This window comes from Aulostomus chinensis, chromosome 4, assembly GCF_037954235.1.
Source record: "Aulostomus chinensis isolate RoL2024-O1b breed Wild chromosome 4, RoL_Achi_v1.0, whole genome shotgun sequence".
Classification (NCBI taxonomy): Eukaryota; Metazoa; Chordata; class Actinopteri; order Syngnathiformes; family Aulostomidae; genus Aulostomus; species Aulostomus chinensis.
This window is the reverse complement of record NC_141323.1, coordinates 14,134,773-14,153,291: the sequence shown is the minus strand read 5'-3', so window position 1 is coordinate 14,153,291 and position 18,519 is coordinate 14,134,773. Positions and strand designations below refer to the sequence as shown.

Genomic DNA, 18,519 nt, shown 5'->3' with positions numbered 1-18,519 from the left:
TGCTCTACAGCGTATTTACAAGTGGTGTGCTGCACAAGGTACAGTATTTACAAGTCACAAGGCAAAACCTTAAGGGTGAACCCCGGCTAACATAGCAAACATAACGCCCAGTCAGTGCTTTTCCTCAGCCCTGTGTTCAAAAGAAATTATAAATTAAAGACTAGGTCCAAAAACCTGCCTTCCTATACTACATAAAAATAGTAGAAAATGGTAATAAATAAGATAGGAGCTCTAGATGATGTCTATTTTCAAGCTAGCTGAAGGCTAACACGAACGACAAGGAGCGTAGCAGTAAGCTAGCACAAACGTGAGCAAACAGAATAATTTCACAACCACATGATTCTCTCAAATACTACCAAGTTACCAAACAATGCGTAAAAGCTTCTGCGTAAGCTAATTAGCAGCGCCAATGCCCCCAGCACACTGCCAGCCCAGGCCACAGAACACCTGTCAGGAAACAACTGAGAAACCGGAGCGGGAGAGCTCAGTCTCCTCAGGAAAATATCAACCCAATAAACATGTTTGTGACACTTGTCTCTGTGCTGCTTCTGTAGGTGTGGAAGTGGCAGTCAGGCGAGTGCAGAGTACTACAGGGTCACAAGGAGCAGATCAGATGCTTCTCTTTGCTTTCCAACTCACCTCCTGATTCAAGACTGCTGTCCTGGTCCTTTGATGGCACTGTCAAGGTGAATTTGGCACTCACACACACGCAGACAAATCCGAATCATGACACCTAAATAATCTTGCTTTTCCTCTCTCTATTTCTATAAGGTGTGGGATGTAGGAAGTGGAGAGAAATTGCAGGACATCGACGCTCACCGGGGAGCCATCCTTTCCTGTCATGTGTCCCCGGACGGGCGTCTCTTCGCCACCACCTCTGCTGACAAGACTGCGAAGGTTCAGCACTTACACATACTCACGGCATGAGACATGTCTGTTTGTGCTGCCAGAAACAATGTGACCTATTACGCATCTTCCCTCAAGCGTCCTTCCAAACTGATTACTTACAGCACATACACATGAGCACGTTGCTGTGGGTTCTATCCCAGATGGCCACAGGCCTGGTGAGCGAGCCACGGGTCAATCAGTCCTCACACAACCACGTCTAGTGATCATTTAGTCTGGCTGGTGGACCTGCTGACCCTCCAGCCTCGCAGGCCCATCCACCACCTAGCCACCTCTCGGTCTGGATGTGCCAGGTTGTCATTTACTAACACCGCTGTGCTTGACTTTGTCCTGACTTTCACCGACACAGTGGGCTGGATTTCCGCAAGCAACTTTAAAATTATTGCTTTTCCGACCTCTTCCTCCTCAGAGAGGTGACCCACGCTGCATGGAGCTCTAACGAGACACTTTTACTGCTGTTTCCTGCCATTGTCACTCATTTGCTTGATAACAGTTGTGGTTGGATTTTCTACTTTTTCGTCCAGTATTCACCCATGAACTCCTGCCTGCACACATTAGAAAACAATGGAAAGCTTCTCTCTTAAGCATTTGTTAAAGCACTTGATCCAGAGCCACAGTGTTTCACAGGGGAGTTTGGAATCAGTTGACACTTCCTGTAGAAAGCAGCCAATGGGTCGCCAGCCAAACTGGCTTCAGTCAGTGGATGGTAGTGAGAGAGAATGTGAGTTTTATGGATTTGGCAAAGATGATAATTGAGGTGTGTGTGTATGTGTGTATGTTTGTGTGTGTGTTGTGGGTTTGGTTTACAGCCAGTCACATAGTCCTTGCTCTCCAGACCGAGTACGAGCTTTGGTAGCTTAAAAAACACAAACATGCGCCGGTCTCTATGTATCTAGAGGTCAAACCGAAAAGCTCAGCTTGTCTTTGTTGAGCGCCATAAAATCAAGGGTGTGTGAGTGTGGAGGTCGTTCTGTTTCCTCCATCTCTGTCTCTCTTCGTCTCACTTTTTTCCCTTCTATTTCTTTTTTTCCACCCCTCTTCTGACCTTCAGATGAATGAGAGTTTGTGTGCAGACATAGTTAGCCAGCTGCCAAATGAAGTGTCTAATTATGAGCTGTGTTATTTTCTGTGCTGCACAGGATGCAACCGGGGTAAAGAAGGAACCGGGGGGGGGGGGGGGGGATAAAAAGAGAACAATAGAGGAGGATTGCAGGAAGGTAAAAAGGGTAAATCCAAAATAAGAAAACAGAATGAGATCTCATTATTATTCTGATGCAGTGCTGTATAATGCATAATTACCTGTCCTCACAAGACCACCAATATCAATGGCTCATGTTCATTTTTGCGTTTTTGTTTAAAAAAAAAAAAAAATCAAGTCAGAATTTTTTTTGTCGCGGTGCCTCCTCCTTTTTTCAGTTAAATTTGCATGTCTTCATTTCTAATTGTATCTTTGCTGTCCTAGTTGTGGCTCTGTGAGTCTTGGCAGTGTGTCCACACACTGAGCGGCCACCAAGACTGCGCCCGAAGCTGCCGATTCTCCTGGGATGGCCGATATCTCGCGACAGGAGATGACCGCGGAGAAATCCGGGTACGTAATTAAAATATTGAGCGTTTCCTTTGCCTTTTTAAAAGATTGTTGTTTTTTTTTTAAATTCAGGCTCAGCTGGAAGAGTAGGAAGGATTACAGGGAATTACGGGGAATAAGGGGTTTGATGGAGATAATTTGGAGCAAAGTACAGATGAAAGGTGAGGAAAGACTAAGCATAGTGGCTTATTCTGAAAAAGACAATATTTCAGTTCAGGTGTTGACATGAGTTTCTTCCTCCATTCATATTCCTGCTTACATGCTACAGAGCAAAGTCTGACGAATACCTGAAGATGCGCATCCACATTACATCCCTAAAATCTACATCCGAGTGTCCGAACTGAACCTGAATTGGTTCCTGTCCTGTTGCGATCAGTACGTACGGAGTGTTTTCTTGGTAATGACGTCAGCCTGGAGTTGAGTTAACGACACTTCCTGGAAGCTGCAGCTGCACCGTAAAGTGATTTGACTGCCGAAATGCTGCAAAAACTGGTAGGAATATATAGTGCGGTTAAGGTGCATACATGTCTTCCGCATGTCTTCATGGGATTATTGCTTACTCCTGCTAGCATATTAAAAAAATGCTGTTACACAATGGTGTCTGTTGCCATCCACCTAAAGCAGCCATACTGAAGATACTTGCAGTTACCTGCTCACAAGCAGGATGGATGCACACATCCATGTTGCCGTATAAGAGCTAACATCAAGGCCTGAACCATCTAATTTACTCCGGAACATACAAAAGTGCATTAATTCCGCTGTTTACCCCATAATCACATCTCATCAACCCTAACCCTCATTTAGATGAAGTGCTTACTAATACATCATGACTGCTGCAGTGCAGAGAGGTAGGGGTGGGGGGGCTGGGGGGGTGAAAGGAAGGAGGCGGGGCTCCTCAGTAGGGGTGCGTAAGCTGGAGAAAGAGCAGGTTGTGCGAGGATGAAGAGAGCAGAAAGAGGATGAGATGTCTGACAATGGGAGGTAAAGGAGAAGATTCATGCTGCCAATAGAAACACACTCACACACACAGAAAGTAAATGAAAAGTGCGTAAAGCAGAGACAAGGATGTGGAAAAGTCGTTCAAACTGTAGTGGATGGTGACAGCACTTCGGTCAACCAGGGGTTAATGCCCTCTGGTGGCTCATGAGCTGAACTGCTTTATTATCCAGACATTGCAGTATCCATCATATCCAATTACATAAAGCAGAATGAAATCTCACTTCTGTTTCCATGGAAACAAATGTGACTCATTCCGTGCAAAGCACGCCAAGTGTTAAATATAGCTTTATGTATGATGTGTCACTATCGAATGTACATGGCATGTGAACAGTTGCATAACAGCTGCAACAGCCATGATGTGCAGAACTAATGATGATACAATCATTTCCCAACATTTCATTTTATAAATCAAAAATTACACAGTGCAGTTTAACTAGAAAGACCAGCATTTTTTTTTTATGTGTCATCACCTCATGTGTTAAAGGTTCTTAGAAATCCCGTCAAAACAATACCAACAATGTTAAAGTGCGCAGTTGTTTTTTAATTTACTGCTGTCAATCAATCACAGCTCTGGTGCGTCAAGGAAGGCTCCTTGCTGAAGATTTGTTCACGAGAGGGAAAGGACGGCATGGACTCCCTCCACGGAGGATGGGTGACAGACCTACACTTCTCCCCAGACAACTCTCTTCTGGTCTCCACGGGGGGTTATATCAAGGTACGTCAGTGTCTTCTACACATCCGGGCTCATGTTTCCCTCAGACTAGTAGGTGTAAGGCGGAGCATTTGTCTCCATTTCCTGGCTTTAGATGTTGACTTGTGCTTGCATCCGCTGTTACCGATTCAAAATAGTTTTTAGCTGAGTGGGAATCATAGCGATACTCACTATACTTAGCTTGCGATATTGTCACTATCCCACGTCGATCCGTGTGTCGATACTGAATCACAAGAGGAAGTATTGGGTTATATTGGGATATATCACACACCCTTTGCAACATTTGACCATTTGGTGTGAAAATATTTGGAAAGTCCAGGAGAGCTACATGATTAGATTATTCTATCTTCTTCCAAGTGAGCAGATGGCTAACAGGAAGTAGCCTGTTCCGCCAAATCCTGCTCAGTTTCTAACCGTTGCAGCTGCAAAAAAAGAGGATAAGTAGTTGTGAATGTCAAACAGCTTCTGAGAAATGACTTGCTTCAGTCTCAGGGTTCGATCCGTTCGCTGAATTTGAAAAGAGCTGCGTGCTTGAATTGTTTATCCACTGTAAACTTAGCAGAGGGCTAACCAGAAGTAGCTTGTTCAGCCAGCGGCAGGTAATTTAACCAAAGACCTAAACTTGAATAAACAAAATATGCTGTAATACTGCAATACTGTAATTTGAATTGAAGTGACGTTCATTTATGTGAACATATGATGCACTGCAGCTGTAAGTAATGACCTAAAATGACCTTGTGTGTGACTGTTGCTTTTGCACCATGCAGTATATAAAGTAGTGTTAATATAGGCCCTAGTATACATACACACAAGCCCTTCTTGCCAGCTGTTCTCAACAATGCGTCCCCGTGAGCAGTTGACTGAAAGACTTTTGATGTGTCACAATAGAAACAACTCACATTATTGCAGTAACTAAAGGACTGATGCAGTGCTTTACATAAAACACAACATAAAATACTCGAGAGAATCGTATCAGATCTGGCCCTGTGATATGACTGGAATGGTGTGTGTGTGTTTGTGTGTGTGTGTGTGTGTGTGTGTGGCATTCTTATTACCTTTTATTTTTACAGGAGAGAGATGGGGGTCACAGAGCGGGCAGTTTCATCTGCGCTCTGATTGGCTATTCACTGGGCAATGATGTAATCCTCCAGGGAGAGCAGATCTGATCGATGAGGCTTGATATCTCAGATTACTCCCAATACTGTGTGTGTGTGTGTGTGTGTGTGTGTGTGTGTGTGTGTGTGTGTGTTTGTGGGGGGTTGTGTTACATCTTTTGTTTATACCTGCTTGTGTGGGTTGACAGTTGCTGTTGAAGGCAGCTGCTATTGTTCATGATTTACACGGCCTAAAACATCATAATGTCCGCTGCGACTGATGCATAAAGCCTGGAAATAAGCGTCAACCTTTGACGGCTTCAGAAGTAATTTTTCTCTCTTCTTTTTTCTTTTCTATTTTATTTTAAAATTTGAAGATTTTCAGAATACACTCCCTTTTTATTTTCTCTCAATAAACACGTAGCACATAGTTGAAGAAGCAAAGTAAAAACTTTCATTTAAAAGAAAGATGAGGCAACAGCATCCAACACAGCAGCATGACATCATACGTGAGAGCCAAAGCTTAAGACTTTGAAGTTGTAATCCGAGAGAAAAAAAGCTTGCTCGTAATTTCAATCGATTTACGGCAAACTAGCCAACTACTGATAGGAGGAGGATGAAAGGAGAAACTTTATTGGAGATTACAGATGGTCTGACATCTGCCTCTCTCAACGTCAGTGAATCGCATATAATACTTGAGATGAATCAAGTCAGAATACCTCCTTAGCTAAAAGATGGACACAGCCATGACAGGACCTAAAAAATACAAAACCAGGAAGGCTGAGAATCACAGCAGTACTTTGTCTGTTTAGTAGAAAATACCTTAACTTGTTCTGCGTGATGAAGTGAATCACAATCGTGACATCAGCTGGTGCATTTACTATATATAACCACAAAAATACAACGAAAAAAATTACGTTTTAAAATATACAAGGCAGATTTTGCAGAAATGTTTTTATTTTGTAAAATACATTTGTTTTTAATATTACTTTGATTACTGCCATTTAATTTTGTAAAACTGTTTTATTTTAAAAACTGTTTTTTTCTATTGACTTGTGATAAGCTTTACAAAACAAACCAGTGTGACCAAGTAGAAAGAGAGAAGATAAAAAAAAACAACAACAATAAGGGAAACAAAATAATCGGAGATAATCAGAACATAGAAAATACAAATAATGACAAACAAACACACTATGGAAGGATTGGAGAGATTGGAAGAAATATTTTCATATTTTTTAAATACTATGTATATGTCTGAGTAGAGAGTAGAAAGTCATTTTTATGAATTTTCCTTGCTAACCAAGCATGAAGACTCAGGATACCGTTTGTTTGATATATCACAGTTTCGATATTATGCACAATAATCGTAACATGACTTATTTCCACAATATTATTCAGCACTAATAATGTACACTTCACTCTGATTTACACAAAATCAATGTTTATGAGCCACATAGAGGGGGTACCACATGGAGGTGTCCTGGACCTCGTCTTTTTTTGTCTTCTGACTTTTTTTCCGCGCCAGTGTCAGCGGATTTCATCTGCACTGACGACGGCATGACAGTTATAATTACACAGGGAATCTGCTAACGGATCACCCCATTACACCATTTCACAGGCTTTTTTTTTTTTTTTTTTTTTTTTTGTCTGAGCTAGGCGTGCTGACGTGATGGATCAGCGTGAGCATACGAGCTTCAGTGATAGATTAATCATGGCTGTCTTAAAGGGTGAACACCACCCCCCAACCCCCCACAACCTCCCAAGTTGTGAGCTTTGATTGATTAATCTCACTGTGCGTCGAGCGGGCGGCTGTGAGAGGCCATCCTGCCTGTCGTAGTAATTACCACGACGGAGTGTGTATCTCTTATGTCAGATAATATAGCCTGCAGAGTGAAGAAGCATTTTATTAAGCTAACTGTCTGTTTGCTTTAATGAATGCTGCCGATGCCTACTTGAGCTCCTTGGCGTTATTTTGCGAGTGTTAAAACAGACTTCTTAGTTTAGCGTTGAAGACGTGACATTGATTATGGAATTACATCGTTATATAAAATGAGCAAGAGCCAAGATACTGTGCGTCCTAACTTCCTAAAGTAAATAAAATAAACAAGGAAATCAATGGCACGTTGTAAATATTTTTCTGTTTGGCAGCCGTCTGCATGTCCTCATGAGGGTATTTGGTTAGTATTTCTCCTCAGCTGCTGTAAGAGAGAGATTTCATTATGAAGGATCAGTGGGAGTGTGTAAGATGTGTATTTGGATCATAGATGTAGGCTGCTTGATCTTGAAGTTTGGCTAGAATACAATAAAGACTTAGATAAGACTGTTTTTTTGTAGAAAGTAGAATTTTAGAGATGGAAATCAATTTTTGACAATTCTTACATGCATGTTAACACTTTCAAAACCTTTAGAAAAAGAGTTTGACTTCCTATGGATTTCCCATTGTCTTTTGGTAAAACATAGTGGAAGATTCCAGAGAAGCTTTTAGAAGGGATGCGCTGATTTATGGGCCCATCTTGGACTTGTTAAGTGACATCGGGAAAAGAAGATGGCCTTCACCAACAGCACTGGCTGATGTGAAAGGTTAAATTGAAGATATTTTTAAAATGGAGGGCATTTTTGGGGGGGGGGGGGGGCAAATAACAAAAATAAGTTAAACACACAAACCAGGAGATAAAGAGTTATGAAGCTGCGTATGTGTTTTAAAAGGAAATCTCCAAAACAAACGGACAGATTTTGATGAAATGTAATGGAAATATATGTTGTATTACAAGGAAAAACTATTCACTTTTGTAGGCAATCTGGATTAAATTATAGATCCTGAAGACTCTTTTTTACAAATACGGCTAATAGCGTAGTCCACCAATTCTTTGAATCCATTTGAAGGTTAAAAGAATGCTTTGGGCCTTTCTTGTCCATATTCTGGTTTCATGAATTGGAAGTTTCTTGGAAACATGTTGGCATCTTTTGTTAGAATACATAAAGGCAATGTATTTGATAATCAGGGAGATAATAGATGGTATGAATCGCGCTTTTGAGTCGCGATCCCTGGAATACAGATTCAGTTACGTGCTCTCTCAGTATCAATATTGGCCAAGAACTTGAAAATCGATGCGATCCTAGTTTGTAGTTATACAAAGTTAGAGAACACATGGGAGAAAGATGGACCAGCACGCGGTGAGGTTTCACACGGTCTTCTCTTCTTAGCTGCCTGCACACTGACCTTATCAGTCACATTCAGTGAGTCACAGCAGGAGCCGTCTGAGTGTGTAGAGGCCCCGCAATCCCTCGCCTCATGTTACCTCACATAAAAATACACTTTGATCATCATTGTTATGACAGTTATTCCAGGAAGATAATTGCTGAGAGAATCAATAACTCTAAGCAGTAGCGTAGAAGTAGGGCTGTTTTCTTATCTTGATGTGGTTCACTGGAGAGTTTTCAGCCATCAAATCTACTCTGAGCATCATAAGCCTGTATGACTCAGTGTGTTGGTACTAAATAGGATGATGTTATTATTGGTCGGATAAGAGCAGAAGAAGTGACAGCGGGTGATGTCTCCCATGGTTCTCACTCGGCTGATGGCTTGATATGACGCAACGTGAGGCTTGTAGCAGGAGGAGACCTCGTTCTTTGCCTCTTTCTACTGCTCTCTTCAGCTCCACTCTGTAGAAATGTTATCTCATTTGTCCCAGCGTTGTTTTTTGTTTTGTTTTGTTTTTTTAACTTGCCACCCTCAGTATTCTTCCTTTAATCATCTCTCAAGCTTCTCGTCATCTCTAGTTTTCTCTCTCACACTCCATCCCTCCCTTTATGGTGGACTGAATGGTGTGAATGTAATTAAAAGCAGCAGGTTATTTTGTGGCGCTATATTAGCTTGTCCAATCCCCTGCTGTGTCGTAGCACCTGTGCAGTGTTGAATAAAACATGCTCCTTATTGCCGGTTTTTGACATAAGATGTTGCATTTGGTCGTATAATTGTGAGTATGCATTCCTACAAAGACATTCAGTAGGTGTGTTTCTGTGTGTGTGTGTGTGTGTGTGTGTGTGTGTGTGTGTGTGTGTGTGTGTGTGTGTGTGTGTGTGTGTGAGGGTGTGATGAAGTAGTGCAATGCAGCCCTCTGAGAGAGCCTGTTACACACCCACACTGATTCCCATCAGTCCTTGTTTCTTTTGCTCAGGGTCCTGCTAGAAAATGCTTTACCTGTCTTACACTTGGCCTACACGCACACACACACACACGCACACACACACACACACACACAGGTGCACGCGCGAAGATGTTGACACACACACACACACACACACACACACACACACACACACACACACTCACTTCAAACACCAATGCGACAATCTGTCACACTGCCAACATCCAAGAGGGAGGCGGCAGGTGTGAAAAGGCTCATCCTGCCTGACTGCAGGAACACACACACACACACACACACACACACACACACACACACACACACACACACACACAAACACACACAAACACACTCCCAGCAGCCCAGAATAATTCACACCAAGTAGTCATGTAGCAAACAAAAGCTCTGAACAAATGGCTGTCAGAAATACAGACAGGGTTCTATCTGACTGTGTCTATTTTCATATTACGACCACGTTCTCTGATCCCGTCTTAGGGTGTTAATACCTGCCTTGTTTATTCCGCTTGAATCAACATTTCATGTGCTTTGTTTGGACAGGTGTGAAACTGGCATTCACACTTACTTGGGTGTGGACCGTATAAACGGGACAAAACTTGTTGAAGATGGGATTTTGGTTAAAAACAAAATCTGGTCAGATTCTTTTTTGTGGTAAACTCTGCAGGAGTTTAAAAAGTCTCCTGCGGTGTTGAAGTTACTTCTAGATAAACCAAATACATCCTTCTTGGATGGGTGAGAATCAAGAAAACAGGACTTCTTCTGTCATGCTGTCTGAATAAATGAGTTGTTCAGTTTTTGATACGTATTTCTAATCAACACAACACTTCTGAATGTGTCTGAAGTCCTCACACCCTTCAGAGCCCTGCGTGGGACTGCTTTTTTTTAAATGATTGCTCCCATGTCCAGTCATGCCTGCACCCGTGAACAACTTCCCCATACATCGATTTACTGCTTATCCTATTCCTACAGGGAATACAAGTACTTTGTACTAACAGTTTGCCTTTCAAGTATTCAAAAATATCTGCTGTCATCACCTTTTTTTGACACCAAATTCAGAAAACTCAATAAACCAATGCTAATGCTAATGTCAGTAATCCACAGGCACTTTGTTGGTCTGTTTTTATCCTCTCTTTTAATTTTGTCATTTGCATCTTTCTATATCTGGGACATGCAGTTTGTTTTTTTCTGTCCACCTGCTACCGCCCACAGCGTGCTGGCTCCTATAAGATTTAGAGCTCACGCAGAACGCAGCTCTCTGCTTTAGATGATTATAGTTGAGGTGTTTTAGCTGCAGATGTTTGTGTTACAGGACAGAGTGAAGCTATCTTTGCTATCAGTGGCAGGGATATTGCTGCATCAGCGAAAATATGCTCATTGTTCGTGTGATAAGTTTTTTGCATGTTGAGAACTGTTCATTCGCGCTCCTCAATAGACACTCCAGGCGCTTGAAGTAGATTGGATGAATGGTTGTTGAAAAAGCGAAGAACACACACACACACACACACACACACACACACACGCACACAGCGCGCACACACACACACACACACACACACACACACACACACACAAAGACACAGATTCCCCTCTTTATTAGAGAGATTGTAACTTGACCAGTTGACAGAGGCGGTACAGTTTGTCCAGTTTGACACCTAATTTTCAGAGGGACAATGATTCTTGGTGCCTAAATTTTTAAATAAGATCCCAAAGTTATTGCCCAGTTAATTCTGTTCAGCTGCAGCACCAATATGTAATAGCACTGTACTGTAATACTGCTGTACTGTAATACCACTGTACTATAATACCACTGAGGGCAGAAAACAACAGTAAACAAGATTGTTGTGTCAAGCGTGTTCACGTGCCAGCCACTCACTTTTATATCAGGTTGTTTTAAGATAATAAAACATTACAATAGTCAAGTTTTTTTTTTTTTTTTTTTTTTTGCATTACCCTTCCTTCTGTCTTCAACCACTTAACCAGGAGGCAGCAGCTCCAGCTGGGAGCCCCTAACCCTCCTTTCCCCCGGCCCGTTCTGGAGCAGTTCTGACAGCTAGATCGCTGAGGCGCTCCCAGCCCAGCGTGGAGATACAACCTCTCCTAGAAGTAAATATTAAAGACTTCAAGAGCATGTAGAGCAGATTGATGGTTGAGTTTCCTCAGCCGCGTCGGACTCCCCTCGGTCCCCTCTAGGTGCAGACCTCTAGGGGGGCTCGTTGCAGTTGGTGGCCCTGCCTGCTCCCATTCGACTGCAGCTCCTCGCGTTATCTCTCTCTTTGCCCTTCTCGTGGTCGGAGAAGTGGACAACTCATCGACTAACCTTGGTACACGTTCATGATTGCAGCGGGAGAGCCACAGTCGGTGACTGAGGGGGTGGTGTTTCCTTGAGGGTAGGGGACAGCCTGTCCTTCAGTCCCGCAGAGGCTCAGAGCGAGTAAGACCCCCCCACCTCCCCGGTCTTTACGAGTAAAATTAGCAACAATCTGCATTCAAATTATTTGTAGATGCCAATTTTTAATTTGCTAGCTTGCATACCTTCACCTCTACCATACAAAATCACCCACATTTGTAGTTCACACACTGATTTTTACGGCACACACAAACACACATCTCAACACAGTGTGTCCCGTGATGGATGGGAGCGTTTTAGGTGACTCCTCTCCCCTGCCACTGCTGTTGTCAGACATCACTTATCAGCTGCTCCTGTGATGGAGGACAAAGAGAGAAACACAATTTCACCTTATCTCACCTTTTTTTTTTTTTACAACCCCCCCACACACTCACATACGCTTTCATTCTCATTATTCTATCTCTCCCCAGATGTGCTCCTTTTATGTTGGTCCGCAGCGTTATCATCTGTTTCACACCTTCACTTGTTTCTGTTGTTTTACTGTCCACTTTCAGGATTCAGTGAGCTGTAACAGCTCTATCACTGCGCTGCTGTTTACTTCGTGGATATACAGCTATTTGGAAACTCTTGCTGTCCTCCTCAGGTCTCAGTAGTTTTTTTTCCCCCCTCCGTCCTTCTCAGCTGTCATCGCTCATTAGCGAGGCCTCGGCAGCCAGCGAAACCAGCCAGTCATCCCTCCAAAGCAAAGCTGAGGGCCAGTGATGCGGGGAGATGAGATGAAATGTAGGAGAGAAGGTTGCGCTGACCTTTGATGGACAGAGAATCCAAGAAAAAACTTGCGGGGAGCGATGACTTAGCGATGGTGTAAATCCAGGTTTTCGCGAGGGATGCATCAAGCAATCAAGATTCTTTTACAAACAGACGAGTAAACAAGTAGATGTGTCTCTGTCGTCATCGGTAGAGCAGACTTATTTGCTCAAGCCAAGTACTCCTTCGTTTTTTTTTCCCCCGACTGGAGTTGTGTTGCCTCCAGGTGCCTCTTCTGATGTCTTTTTATGTTTCAGAAGTCACAAGTATGACTTGTTACATATTTGAGGGCTTTGGGGTTGGAAATAATAACAAAGCAGTGAATGCATTTTCTTTATTTTAAACTTTAGGGTTCACAGTTAGTTTGTGATCAGTGTCAAATGATAAAACGCTGTAGTTTGTGTGTTGATTATGGGATTATTTTTTTTACAGTTTAAGGGCTGAAATTAGCAACACAAAGAGAGCCAATGAATCTTTGTAAGCAGTTTAATGGAAACACATCCTCATTACACTTTATATATTCTTAAAACAAAAACAAGTAATATTTGTGATCAGATGCTATATTTCTTTCCAAAGAAAAACCTGCAAAGGGTCCTGCAATTACATAATTTTTTTAACGTTAATTGCAAGTCTCAGTATAGTATCTGGGAATTCCTCCTCATTTTATGCACAACAATTCAACATACTGTACAGTTTTTGACTCCTGTCAGTCCGTCAAGTTTCTTCCGACAGCCTTTCAAAGTCGTCTGTTCTGTAAATGTCACTTTTTTTTCTTTCTTTTTTTTCGGATTCCACTCGCACACGTTCCATCATTCATCGCAATGTCACAATTTCACACCATGCTTGACTTTGAGGGGGTTGCCACACACACACACACACACACACACACACACACACACGCTATATTTTGTATCCTCTTGGGTGTGTTAATGTGTTGTGAATGACAGGTCTGCTGCGGAGTTTTGACACGTCCGCTTCCGCTACGAAGAGAGATGAAGAACATGTCCGTTTTTTTGTGTGTGTGTGTGTTTCTTGGGTAAACACACCACTGCAACACAGGATGCTTTGAATAGTCTATTAATACGCTTCCTTTATTAGAAGTTGGCGGTCAGGAAGTTGGAGTTGAATCAAACTTTCTTGACATATTTGCAACAGCAGTGAGTGAGTTTCCTCATTAACCTTTCATCTGAGCTCTCCCAGCAGCACTTTTCTGTACATTGAAGCTTGTGCAACATAAAGTCTGCCCCCCTTGGGAATTACTGCTGCTGTATGTTGGTTAACAAGCTAGTCCTGCCCCTTCGGCTTCACTTTAATCCTCGCGCCACCACCTCCTGCAAAATTGGTCCAGAAAAAGAAATTATCTTTTTTTTCCTTTTTCTTTCTCTATGTTGAGTGCTTTCCTTCAAGAGGAAATGTAAACGAGTCGGGGTAACAGGCCGAAGTGTTGGTTCACAGAAGTAGTTTTGATTTCATTCACCGCTTTCCTCCATCACGCTGTTTCAGAACTAAGCACCCTGCTGAGCTGCTCTAGTGTAGAAGCAGACCTGCCTCTAAAAATACCTACACACACACACACACACACACACACACACACACACGCTCATAAAATGCAAAACAGCTCCCTGAAGCGCAGCTGCCTTTTCTCTTGGAATCTATTATTTTTGCTATCCCAGAATCCACATAAAAATGTATTTTAGCATTCCTCCTGGTGTGGTCAGGAGTGTAGTCTACATACATTCTCTGCTTTTGGGAGCAACTGTGTCCTGGTTTCTGGTGTTGCAGCTCGGGGTATGAACACACACAGGCTGGTGAAATATTTATCAGTCGCTCTAGGAGGCAGTTGGTTCCCCTTTGTTGCTCATTAAGTTGGGGTTAATTGTCTCTCTGGCTGGACAAGAAAAGGCTCTATGTGTACGAAACGCTAAAATAAAAGGAGTGAGAGTGCAGCTGGGAGGTCAGTGACAGAAGATGAGGCGGGTGAAACCGGTAAGCTTGATAAAACGCATGGATACACATGAAGCTGTCTTAATCTTACTCTTTTCCTCTTTTTTTTAATTTTTTTTTTTTACAATTTGCGCTGAATTTACAGAATAACTATTTTCCGTCACTTTCTACTTGATCAGTCATTTACAATGTTACCATCACGGAATACACACACACACACGCACACACACACATACACACATGCTCTTTTCAAGCTACCCAGCCATAAAACCTTTATTTTGCACGCACCCTCTGTTGTCTGATGACAGAAGTAGAAATATGTGTCAGTCACAAACGAGCCGATTCATTGAGCTGAATCTTTTAAGTGAGTGACAGGAGTTGGTTAATGTCTGAGAGCTGTTTTTTTTTTTTTTAACCATTTTGAAATCATACCCAGGCACGATAATAGGATGGTCTTTCCTCCACACACTCATGAATGAATGTTCTGTTGTGATTGTGCTCAACCAATCAAGCGGGATGACAGACAGAGATCACCAGGTAACAGCTGGACAGGGGGCGGGGCCACAAGGCACTAGTGGAGACAAGCTAAGACAACACATCAACATAGGGAGGACGCACAAAATGTCAGAATATTAAAAAAAAGGTTGACTTTAGATGGTAATAAATTGATTAACTAAAAACTATACGAAGAACTGGATTTTATTTTTGAGCTGAAATGATTCTGTTATTAATTAAACATTTTATCAGCACCGTTGTCTTCGTCAGTGTGAGGATGACGACATGAAATTATTGTGGAAACATGAAACGGGACATAAGCGCCACCATGTTTGTTTACATCCCTCACAGATGAGGCAGAAACCTGAAACACGCCCCCATAAAGCCAGAATGGCCCCCCTGGTTTGGATTCTTCAGCATGATCATTACCTCATTACCTGATTATGTAAAAGTACCCTTCCTCTTTACATATTTCCTATTTCCTCTCTCGGTAATCACATTTACTTTATAGTTTTTCTCCTTTTGTATTTCTGTGTTTAGTCTTTGTTCCCCACTAGCTCAATATTCTCTTTTCACCCTCACGAGTGATGTCTCTTGTTCTCTCTCTCTCTCTCTCTCTCTCTCTCTCTCTCTCTCTCTCTCTCTCTCTCTCTCTCTCTCTCTCTCTCTCTCTCTCCGTCACGGTTCCTCTTTCTCATGTTTTCATGATATGAATCTGTTTCTCTGCGTGCCACAAGATAAGAATACAAAGAAGGTGTGTGAGAGAAGGTATGAAGCCAACGATTGTCTGAGGGGGAAAAAATCTCATAGAATCCCAGGTTTCCCGTCGGCCTAATCCATATTAATTTCCTCATTTTGTATTTTCTTCGTGATTGCATCTGTGATGAACAAAGAGTTGCCGGTGGAACGATAGAAAAGAGAGAACGTGAAGAGGGAGGGATGGGTAGAGTATTGTCTATGCATCAATATTTTAGTGGACGGAACCTTGCATGAATAATTCAGCCATCAGTGTCACCTCAGTGTTTCCCCTCACTGTGAGACTTCCTGGGCCGCTCTCTCCCTTTCTCTCTCTGACACTAAATCCGTAACTTACTCTCTGTGAAATGAAGGAGGCCTTACAAAATCACCTGAATCTACTCCAGCTGCCTCCCCTCCCTCCCTCCCTCCCTCCCTCAAGTCTGCATCCTGCTTATGGTTTTCATAAAGTGTCGAAACTACATCCATTCCCCCTGGACGGTATCGGCTATTTATGTGAGACGAAGATAAATTACTTCCCTCCACCTTCTGTGAAAGATGCAGCTGGAGATGAAGTATTTCAGTGGTCGTCACGTACACAAGCAGGTTTTTCTGTGTTACCTCAGCTAGCCTCAATAACAGACCTATTTAGCTTCGCTCGGTGATCGACTGCTGCTGGCTGAAATGTATCACGCTTACTCGGCAGGCATTCCCAGATGTGATTTTGACCCTTGTGTGTGTGTGTGTGTGTGTGTGTGTGTGTGTGTGTGTGTAGGAGTGATGCTGAGGGTGAGCTTATCTGGGAATACAGAATGGTGTGGCTTCATAGATAAGGCTTCAGTTGTTTTCGTTGTTTTCTATCATCACATTTCGAAATTAAGTGGTTGATATACTGTATGTGTATCCCCAAAAATGAGTTCACATCATTGAAGAATCACGGTCGGTTAATATCAGTTGTTTCAGTTAAAAAAAAAAAAAAAAAAAAATTTCCACGTCGGTTAGTGGATCTGACTGCTTGATGAAACCATGGCGTCACAGCTGGAAGCTCCAGGCTACAGTGAGCAGGGGGGCTAAAAACATGGCATCAGGGATGTTTTATGATCATCTTGACACACTGAGGCTTCAGGACACTTGGATTACTTTAGATGAGCAGCCTCGAGGAATTTTCTGTTTTTTTTAAATTTATTATTTATAAATGTTAAGTCGGTCACCATTTAGTTGTTTGTAGATTACTGGAACACCTTTTCCTGTTAAACTCAAGCTGTGCTTGAAGAAAGATTTGACCCATTAGCATGACAGTGAGTGAGTCCTGACTGAATTTTTTTGCTGTTAGTGAAATATCCCTTTAAATGCAAAAAAAAAAAAACCCAAACAAACAAAAAAAAAAACTCACTTTTACTTACACCACTGGTATTTGAGTCATAAAAATTATATCATCTAAAAAAAAAAGAAAAAAAAAAGGCCATTATAATAATTTCCCTCCAGCGCCTGTTGATGGCATCGAATATAATTACCTTTTGTTTTTATTAAAAGTGGATTCAGGAAAGTGCAGAGTGTGCCAACGTAACTCATCATATTTTCAATCGGTTTGGTGTAAATGTAATAGAGGAAGTCAGTAAGGAATACCACCTCCCATATCTGTGTTGTGTTTACAACCTACGTTCTCTAAATGAAAAGAATGTTAGGTTTGTATCTACACGCTTGAAGTATTACTCTCATCATGCTAATGCAATCACGTCTTTTCTCCATATATTTCCAATTACTCCACCTGTGTGTGTGTGTGTGTGTGTGTGTGTGTGTGTGTGTGTGTGTGTGTGTGTGTGTGTGTGTGTGTGTGTGTGTGTGTGTGTGTGTGTGTGCGTGTATGTGTGTCTTTGCATTAGTATTCATGCGGCGATCATACAGATGAACATTGTCACAATCCTTCGGGGTTAATTTCAGCTGCTTTCCTACTCAATGTTGGGGAGAGAAAATCTTTCCAGCCACAGTGAGGACAACTCAAAAGAGACACCAAACCACTGTCGCAGTAAATACACCCAGGGTTATCGTCCTCTCACCAACAATCCCAAATAAACACATACACACACACACACACAGAGTCATTTAGCGTCTACCCGCATCAGTGCTCACCCATTAATCAATGGTACCACAGAGTATCAGCACATCAGCCATCTGCTCTGAGGATACAGGCTGACACACACAAAAACACACACGCGCAAACAATAACACGACTCATATTCCATTAAGAGATAGGACACTTTTGAGGAAGGACACATTCTTTGTCGCTGTTGTTATCATCATCGTTTAATGTGTTTCACTCTTTTCTGCATCTTTAATCTGTATTTTCATGAATTGTAAACAAACTAAACTCACTGTTGCATTTCTCTCCTTTTATATTCCTCATGCAAGCACATCGTCACGTGCAGTCGCTGGTTTAAATGGTTCAACATGGTCGTTTTCAGCCCCCCCCCCCCCCACATACACACCTGCCCCCCACGCAATAGATCCAGCTAAGACTGTTTCCCACTCTTTCCTCTCCACCATTTTTCTGTGCCGTCTCTCTTCTCCATACATTGCATTGCTTTGCTAATCCCTTTTTTTTAAACCAGTCAAAATGTTCTTCCTTGTCTTATTTTCACATTTGTGTTTCATCATTCATCTGTCGCCCTTGTTTGTCGTGGGATTCAGTTGTTGTTCTTCGACTTGACTTGTTCTCTCCCTCCTCTGCCTCA

At 42.2% G+C, this 18,519-nt stretch overlaps 1 protein-coding gene across 4 annotated transcripts in view; it reads left to right on the top strand.

Annotated features, from left to right (window-relative positions):
- apaf1 (apoptotic peptidase activating factor 1) overlaps nt 1-18,519 on the top strand; it is a 38,612-nt gene that overhangs the window by 14,871 nt on the left and 5,222 nt on the right. For all 4 annotated transcript variants that reach the window (XM_086201957.1, XM_086201958.1, XM_086201959.1 and 1 more), the window contains exons 23-26: nt 555-686; nt 772-897; nt 2,369-2,494; nt 4,059-4,205. In XM_086201957.1, the coding sequence (XP_086058083.1) occupies nt 555-686; nt 772-897; nt 2,369-2,494; nt 4,059-4,205 (531 nt within the window). The remainder of the gene's footprint in view (nt 1-554; nt 687-771; nt 898-2,368; nt 2,495-4,058; nt 4,206-18,519) is intronic.